The sequence below is a fragment of the Polyodon spathula genome, unplaced genomic scaffold (assembly GCF_017654505.1).
Source record: "Polyodon spathula isolate WHYD16114869_AA unplaced genomic scaffold, ASM1765450v1 scaffolds_601, whole genome shotgun sequence".
Classification (NCBI taxonomy): Eukaryota; Metazoa; Chordata; class Actinopteri; order Acipenseriformes; family Polyodontidae; genus Polyodon; species Polyodon spathula.
The window spans coordinates 15,163-25,000 of NW_024472090.1; the positions used below are offsets into that span (position 1 = coordinate 15,163).

At 38.6% G+C, this 9,838-nt stretch overlaps 1 protein-coding gene across 1 annotated transcript; it reads left to right on the forward strand.

Annotated features, from left to right (window-relative positions):
- Nucleotides 1-6,181: 6,181 nt before the first annotated feature.
- LOC121308232 (cathepsin L2-like) lies at nt 6,182-9,834 on the forward strand (the record flags this gene model as incomplete). The annotated part of the gene is made up of 4 exons (XM_041240506.1): nt 6,182-6,413; nt 7,375-7,517; nt 8,000-8,197; nt 9,721-9,834. Coding segments are annotated over exons 1-4 (555 nt in total), but the record flags the coding sequence as incomplete, so codon positions are not given.
- Between the last annotated feature and the right edge of the window lie 4 nt (nt 9,835-9,838).

Consider the following 9,838-nt stretch of genomic DNA (forward strand, 5'->3'; position numbering starts at 1 on the left):
TCAAGCCCCTCAATTTAAAAAAAGGGACTTTTCCCAGGCCCTGTGTCCTAATGCAGCTCTGCAATGTAGGGGAACAGTGTAATTTGCAGTGTGAACTCCAGTGCGGATATACTGCATCTCCAACTGGTATTAGCTCTTTCCAACTGATCGCCATGGCAATACAGCGGCATGACAACGGCAGTTAACTGCTTCTGGACTAACGCCTAATAATAGCACAATGGTAACCAGCTATCGACCAGAATTCGGCCTTCAATTGAGTTCTCCTTTTGGACTTCTTGTTAAAGAGAATATAAGGAAGATGTGGCTAACAGGTAGTTCTGTGCTGCAAACAGCCTGTGACACGAAACAGAGACCTTTTTAAATATCCTGTCCCACTCTCGCTTACTGTGCCCCTGAACATATCTGCATCTGATATCTCTGTACTACTTGGTGCTACCAGTGTTTTCTGAACACGAATAAACCACTGCAATACAGTTTTCTATCACGGTCACATGCACCAATAGGAACCCATTTCTCAATATAGTTCCTTGTTTAAAACAGGTAATTACACATTTATTTTAATGATTTAAAAGGTGGCGGCTCTAAACACCTCTGTGAAATACAGCAGCCATTTACTTTTATAGGTATTCCAAATCCCACTATGACAAACAAACGTCACTAAGGCTCCCATTCACGCACAGCAAACCAACAGGGCACAGTCCAGTCTAGATAACGTGCTTAATAATTGCTCTTATTCATTTATTATCACGGTTTTGATTCATTTTGGAGTAGAAACAAAAGCCCACTCCTGGTAGGTGTACTGTACATGAAAAGCTTGGTTTGTTACAGCAGCTCATACTGTTAAATTGCTCACTTTACCGTTTGTCTCAAACAAAAAGAGAGAAGTGAAAGCTCTCTGTCATGTGTTTATAATAGTCTGTTTCTGTTTAGCTAATAGTCTGTTTCTGTTTAGTGCATACCTAAAATGAGTTGTGAAGAAGCTGTCTAGTTTGCCCTGAGTGCTAAATAGAATCACAGCTGTCCACCAGCGTTGGTTTTGCTGCTCCCATTTTATGTCTTAAGAAAATATAGAGGGGGATTTTACAAAGGTGCAAGAAAACAGGATTGTTCTTGTAAAGTGGTGTGATTGAGGGAGAATCGGTTGTGCAAAATACTTTTTTTATTGCAATAGCATCAGTTTTTCTAGTAGAACAGAGAACAGAAATGGTTTCTTGCTGTTTAAATTAGAGATTGTGTTGTGAAAAAAAAGTAAGATCTGAGGCAATCAGACCCCTGCTTAGATAATCCCGTGGAAATGGATTTCTCTGTCTCTCAAATGCTTTGCATGTCTTCTGTGGTTCATACTGCATTTTGAGAAAAAAATCACAATGTATTGACCTGAACTGGATTCCAACCAAGGAAGTTAACCAATGCAGAAGAAGTCTTTTGCTGTACAGGTACAGTACACGACAATACCTATATAGCACATGAGTGATTAATCTTTATTGCTTAATAAAAGACACATTTAACCTGGAAGGACACATTACTATTTTACCCACTGAAAGTGATACATAACATAAATGCACTTTACATAAATATTGTCATTTATTAATAGGGCTTCCCACGAAACAGCTGGCTCTTGCTGTTTTCACTTGCAAAACGTTCTTCACTGTCCATTACAGTTTAACTCCTGCTTGACTGCGCTATTGATCCTCCACCCTGGAGTTCTGGAATAACGCGTTATTGACTGACGTCAGGTAAAGCAATCTCTAACACTATTAGAAAAAAACACATTATCCTCAGGTGCCCTTGACTGACCAGTCCCAGCTCTTGTTTAAAAATGACTAGCTGTTTATGGTATTCAGCAGATACAGTCATATATCACCAACCATGGCTGTCCAACAACATTGTATAGCACTGTGTCACAAACTGGGGTTGCTTTCCTATAAGAGCATATGCAAAAACCACAGCTTTTTTTTCTGTTGTGGGCTGGGGGGCCCCTTTGTGGTTTTCTGATTTCATCTTGTGAGAAAAAAAAAGAAAAACAATCTGTACCTCTTATTGTACTCGCTATACACAGCTCTCTGATCGAATCAGCAGAGAAATAGTGTAACTTGTCACTAAATGCTTGCTATGACCCTACTATATGTGACCTTGTTAACTAGGAAATCCAGTTTCAAGCCAAAATGTAAGCTCAGCTGCAAGCTTGTGACTCAGCTAAAAAGATGCTGACTGTACACTCTGTGAATTCATGAATAGATCAGTTATCAGCAATGCTTTGGAAACATTTTAAGTACATAAGAAAACGTATGATCTCTCGTGCTCCTGCGTATAATTGACTACATCAACTTACACAACAAAAGACATGATGTAGAATACCTATAAAAGCATACAGCCTCAATATAACTTACATAAAATGTTATTGTATTATGTTTCCGTCAAAGGGGTGTGGGTCGAGAGTCGATTTGTCCGACTTCACTGTAACTTTTTCATATCTAACGCTACACAGTGATTTTTTTTAACCAGATCGAATTTTGGAATAAATCTTGCATGACCAGGCAAATCGCACTGCTCCAAATTACACTACATTTCTAAACAGACAGATTTATCTAAAGAAAGTAATTCTCCTAATTCAGCTGTAAACAGAACACGCTATGAACATTCACAGTGCTGTCTTTATTTCACTGATAAGGATGACAGTCAACCACACACTCCCTCATTTTGTGGGCTTGTCGTCTTTTTTTTTTTTTTTAGTCCTCCTGATTCGGGGAATAACAACAACAACAATTCACTTTTCAATATCAACTTTCATCACAAGGATCCCAAACAGCTGTGCTGTCATAATGAAGAAGTCAAAGCCCAGAGGGCTCCTTGATAGTGATGAATGCAGAAGAACAGCAATACAAACAACTTGTGGAGGATGTCGTTTATTAATAGAGCTTCCCATGAAACAGCTGGCTCTTACTGTCATTGCTCGCAAAACATTCCCTCAAACAATAGCCACTCCTAGGCTAGCTACCTTTTTAAGGGGCAAAATTAGAATTTTAACTTGTTTTTTGGCTTATGGTTTAGCAGGGGGGAAACAATGTGTCAATACTTCACTCATTAACTTTCGCAAAATCTTATCCACACTAGACCTCTGTCTTGTGACACTGAGCTCAGCTAATTACAATAGCAAGTCACACTTTGTTTAACCTTAATCTTTGCTAACAATGAATGTTTGAACATTGACTGCTTGTAAACATTACTTATTGCATATTACAGAACTGTAAACAATATCTAATACAATTTGAATTGCAGGATCTTGCTTTTAACTTGAATAGTTAAGTGATCTTTCAGTTCAAGTTCTAAAATGCCCCTGTGGTGTGTCGTGGGACATTTGATGCCCATTTTTCCCAACTGAGACTTCTAGTTGACAAAATATTTTTGTATGGATAATTGCCTAAAAAAAGTATTCTTCACTCTACACCCTCCCGTGTCTGCTCCCTCTCTTCCCTAGCCCCTCTGTGGTGGAACAGCTACTGGAAAACTTCAGGACTGCTCTGTCTCCGTTGCCTTCCAATGCATCTTCAAGACCCCCCTGTTTACACTGCACTTGTAGATCTCTTGATTTACCCCTCCTATTACACCCTGGACTTTCCTGACCTGAGCATCATGTTACTGGAAACTCAGCTGATGCACTATCCTTGAAATTTTGTACTACTATTTTTTCATTGAGATACAAATGGTCTTCATCCTAAATTATTACCCTTTGTCTCTATTCTAGTAGTACCTACATGTACTGTAAATAACACTGTATTTAAACATTGTTTTTGCACTGTAACTGCGTATTGCCCTGTAACACCTGTAAATCACCTAGGATAAAGGCCAACTAACTAACAATCATAAGAATTATGAGCTGCAGAAGTGCAGAACCATTGCTTTGCAATAGTAGAGCCACCGCATGGTCAATTAAGATCAATTAGAACTCCATACCAGCTTGGGTAAGTGGTATTTTAATTAGTTGATCAAAACATGGAGTGGTAGTCAAATGCTATAGAATTAAATAATAATTGAATTCATTTAATACACAACAGACATCCTACATATAGTACTCCTCATTATGCACATCACCTTTGTTAGAAACCTTTGATTTAATTAGCGTTGACATTTTAATTGGAAACGTAGCTACTGTGGTGATAAACATCTTAAAGGAAAAGTACATGAGAGTGCAGGCTCATAGTTTCCTGTTTTTTCTTTCTTAGTTTGTCGGTGTGGTTTTACTGTAGATGAGACATGTGTGAAGCTGCTCACTAATGTGTCAATCGGTCTGCAGGGTAGCAGTTCAGGAGGGCTGTTGCAATTCCTTTCTAGCGACTCCAGCTCATATCTCTGTGGCCTGCAATCCTTTTCTCTGAGTATTATAAAGTGTTCATCCTTCCCTACCATACATACACCCCAATTTTCAACAATACATTGAAATTCTGTCACATATTTTGTTTGATTTTCTTGGAAATATTTTGTTCTATACATCACTGGAACTCTTCATTCTATGCTAAAATTATAATTATTTGTGTAAAGGTACCGGCCAGATGGTTGTATTTTGATGAAAACCCATTTAGAAGAAGGGGGGGGGGGTCAGTATTCTATCACCTGGCCTTGGTTGAACTCTGACAGCATCAGTGTTACCCCTCAAGGTGACTCCCAGCAACCCGGAAGGCCAGATCCTGGCCCAAAATTATCTCAATCCCTCCCCTCCACAATACCTATGTACAGTAAATGCTGCCTCACACCTTTAAATTATTATTTATCAACCATTGATATCAAATACTGCATCTGATTTAGCATGATATGACGAAATAAAGAACCAGAAGAAAAACAAATTAGCTTCTTTCAGGATTGTTCACTATTAGCTTTGTCCCAATGAAGTGGTTCTCTAGAATTAAAGTTAAAGACATCACCTTTCTGGGATAACCCAATTAAACACAAATATGGTTGTCCTCGCACAGAAAGACGACCTTTTTACTCTAAACCAGTGGTTCTCAAACTGGGTGTTGGATCTCACAGCAGGACTTCATCACACACAGCCCTGCTGTAAGCTGAGCTGTGCAAAGCAACAAGACTTCTTCAGAAAGCACACATTGCATTTTGAAACTCTTGTCAGCTTATTAATACTGTTGTATGCTTTGGTATTCATTCGTTTCCTGTTTATTCCAACAAAATGAAACTGAATCTAAACCAATGGCACATGCTGGGAAACTTTAGTTTTTAAGTAAGATGTGCCAGAAACTACATTTCGAATGCACTAAGAAGTCAGCAGCTGTAACTTCCAAGAAAAATAAAACATTGACTAAGAGTTTTCTGTCCGACCGCTTAGTCATAATTCGTTCTGTTTTGGTTTTCCGATAATAGCTTTTTAGAAATTTTACAAACCTTGTATGTAAGGCACACAACAAATATTAACTATGTTGACTCATTAAGAACAGGGATTACATTTATTTAAAAAAAAAATGTCAAGGTCATATTCCCATTAATTGTAGTTTACTCTGCGTGGTTTTCTAGATACATTTTGTAAATGTAAAACAATTGTTACCAGCCTATAAGGAAACAAAATAAATGTAAGATGTTGAAAAAATATATGCTCATGTAATGGATTCATATCATGGGCTCTAGTAACTCATGAGTTATTTAAGGAATGTTTTTATGAAAAAAATCGAGTTTTATTTTTAAAAAAAATTGAAAAAAACATTCTTGAAACAACACACGAGTCAAAGCTTTGGGAATAGAGCCCAAGCATGGCAAGCTATGGCAAATGCATTGTACAACCATGGGAAAAGCATGGGAAAACTACAAAAGAAAAGTTTGTGGTACACAGTGCAAGGGTTTTTAGCCTTTTATGCAGGCTCTGTACTTGTGTACAATTCATATGCTGTGCAAATGTTTAATTTCTTCAGACCCTTGCTCTGTTTTTTCCCAGCTTAAAGACATTATTCTTAGTTTCCATTTACACCCCAAACCCTTTCTTTCTCAGAACACGGCTCAGATTAATGACCCACATTATGAAAAGTCATTTCAGGGAAAGAACTTGTGAGTGAGTCTGCAAATCAATGTCTCCCATTTAGCTTTTTCTGGTCCATAAGCAGATTTAGTTTTATGTTTTTATGACAAGCAGCTGACTTCCCTGAACCCTGTATAAATACAGGGCTGAATCACACGTTTCCTCATTCAGCTTCGGTTTCTTATCAGTCAAGATCATTGAAAGACAGGCAAGGAACAGTAGCAGATCTAGCAAGTGTTTTGGTTTAAACACTTCTAGACTTGGTATTTTGACTATAGTTTGTATTTTCATTGCAGGATGAAGTTCCTTGTACTCGCTGCCACCTTGGTGGCTGTTGTCAGCTCTGCCAGCTTGTCAGTGGAAGATCTGGAGTTTCACGCCTGGAAACTGAAGCACGGTAAGGAGAGCCTGTTTTCAAAGGCATTCAAGCGCACACAACTGATATGGTACTGAAAGACTTTTCAGTTAAAAGCTGCACGGGTGTTTAGTTATCTGCTTTTCAAGTCCAGCAAGGGCTGCTGAGATACATATCATACTGTGAAAGGGTCCCTCACAAACATTGAAGCGAAGCTAAGTAGTACAGCATGATGGTAAGTCATAGGAAAGCATGGCATGCCACAGAGAAGCATGGTACTGCATTGTAAAAAACAATGTAAAAAATGTTGGAAATAGAAATGTAAAAGGAATGTAAAATACAATGCAAAAAGTATGTAAAAAGCTCATGCAAGGGGAACACATGTGAAGCTGCAATGGCAGCATACTTCTATTTATTAAACCTACATTTGTATTTGTCCTGTTTAATAATTAATATTCTGTTTGATTTCCTGGACCCAGTGTTTTTTTTTTTTTTTTTAATCTTGGTAGTGCTACCAGGCAAGTTAGCCTTTTAAGTTAACCCCAATTGTGTCTTAACCCAGTCATTTATATCAGTGATTTAAAATACTTTAAGCAGATCCCAACATATACACCCAATGTCAAACTTTTAAATTAGGATTGTGTTATTATATACAGTTTTTTTAACTGCTTCAGTGAATTGACGAGAACATTTTTTGGAAACATGGCAACCCTAAGCGACAGTGTGAGCCGTTTTTGAAAAAGGAAAAATTAAGCGTTTGTTTCAGTTAATGTAGATTAGAAACAACAGAGGTCCATGGGTTAGCGCTCTTTTAAAAAAAGCAGTATAAGTTATAGCTCTTTTTAAAAAGCAGTATAAGTTAAGCAGTATAAGTATGAACTGCACATTTGAGACCTGTTTCGCTTATACAAGATGTCATCGTTGTGGAATTGCAATATTTGGTCAGCTATAATTGCTTTAAACAAGGCATGCGATTGACCTAGAGTGTGGTGCTTCTTTGCAGGGAAGTTCTACAGCTCCCCTATTGAGGATGCCAGGCGAAAAGAGACTTGGATGAACAACCGCAAGCACGTGATTGTGCACAACATGCTGGCAGACCAAGGCATCAAGAGCTACAGACTGGGCATGACCTTCTTCGCTGATATGGTACAATACCTCATCATATCATTTCACAACTCTACATATTTATTAAAATGTACCTCGTTTATAGTGCAGAACTGGTTATAACACGATAGGGTTGTGGCTTCCATTTGCTCCATAATGCCATTACAGCAGCTCTTCTATACTTGTTATAAGGCGGAACACAAATAGCATGATCTTGTAACTATGGCTCCCCACTATAACATCATAAAGGGTGAGCACTATATATATATATATATATATATATATATATATATATATATATATATATATATATATATATATATATATATGAAACTTCATTGTATATATAGCATAGTTCAATGTCATTTTCCTGTTTGACACCATATACTATATGTATATGACGATGAAATCTGAACAGAGAATGCATTACGAAATGTTTTGCATGCATAGTGTAGAGTTGTAACTGAACTGAACTGAAGTGAGAGTGTGCAGTGCTGGGGCTGAGTACTCCTCTCCCCTCCCAGGACAATGTTGAGTACAGAAGCGTAGCGTTCCGAGGCTGCCTCGGACACTTCAACACCACCAAGGCCCGGCGAGGCTCCACCTTCCTGCGGCAGCTAGGGGGCGCTGCTCTGCCCAGCTCTGTTGACTGGCGAGACAAGGGCTACGTCACTGATGTCAAGGACCAGAAGTTCTGTGGGTCCTGCTGGGCGTTCAGCGCAGTAAGTGTATTACTGTCCTCCCTCCTTCTGGTAAACAGGTGTTGCATATGCTGTTTAATCAGCTACTTAGACCACAGAAAAATGTATTACCGCCTACAATTTTAAGAACAGGTAGCTTCAAATATAATTTTATTTTTATATGGGTTGTGTTTTTAATTTATTTATATATATATATATATATATATATATATATATATATATATATATATATATATATATATATATATATATATACATTTATATATATTACTACATTTCTCTAGCCTTTTGTATGGGGATTAAATTATAATATGTGGTTCAGGGTTTCAGTTAAACAATGAGTTGAACTCTCTTTTCATGTTTGTGAGCTTGCCTGGAAATTTCTAACTGCCTGGGACTGCACAGACTTCCTTATTCCATTCCAAGTATTTGACAAAATGACCTTTTTTAATTTGGCTGGTCCCACCTCCTCACCCTCTCTGTATATGTAGAGTAGGCTTGGCCAGCAAGGTTAAAAGTTTACTTTGTTACATGGTTTGAAGGGAATGGGAACATCTGTTCATTGCTAGGCAGCTCTCCAGACAAGTTCAGGCCAAGTAAAGAAATAGAGAAAGAAAGGATAAAAACAACACTGGAGCATCAGAACACGTGAAGACCAGGGAAAGGTGGTGAAAGAAATGCCATGGCATTTGAATGTGTAATCTGTGCCGTGTATTAAAGACTGCTGATCCTTCCACACGTTTAGCCTACCCTATTCCAAGATACATCCTGGAGAAACCCAATTCATGACAACAGTAACACTTTGAGTTTCTACTGGGCTGTATTCTCCATATTCTCCATATCAACATGGCTGACGTCATGTGCTTTAAAAAAAAATCATACCTGCGGCACCTCTTGGAATTCAACTGCAAAGTCAGTTCAAAACAATAACATCACAATCTGACCTCAGCCACAATGGGCTACTCTTACTAATCATTTCCCCTCTTTTCAATGGAAATGACAGTGGACTAAGCTGTGTGTTTTTAAAATTTGTATATTAGCAATAAAGCAGAGTATAATAGAAGGAACTGTGTCTGTGTAAGCAAACAGTTATATATAATATTACCCACAATCCTGTAACCCTATAACAAAGTCCAGAGGTCTCAGGCTTCACACTGGCTTCGCTTTCTGGATGTTTGTGATTCACCAGAAGCACCATTTACATATTTGATAAAGGCCAGTACAGCATAGCAGAGTGTCTGTATACCTTGTAGTTATCCCTCAGGGGATTGGATATCTCTGGTCAAGTAGTGGATATACTGTAGTCAGTCTGCACAGAAGCAGGGGGTATGGCTGCATGCTGTAAGCGCCATGTGTGTGTTGTAGACAGGCTCCCTGGTATAGCTGCATGCTGTAAGCACTGTGTGTGTGTGTGTGTGTGTGTGTGTGTGTGTGTGTGTGTGTGTGTGTGTGTGTGTGTGTGTGTGTGTGTGTGTGTTTTTGTTGTAGACAGGCTCCCTGGTATAGCTGCATTCTGTAAGCACCGTGTGTGTTTTTTGTTGTAGACAGGCTCCCTGGAAGGACAGACTTTCAGGAAGACTCAGAAGCTGGTGTCCCTGAGCGAGCAGCAGCTGGTGGACTGCTCTGGAGACTATGGGAACATGGGCTGTGGAGGCGGGCTGA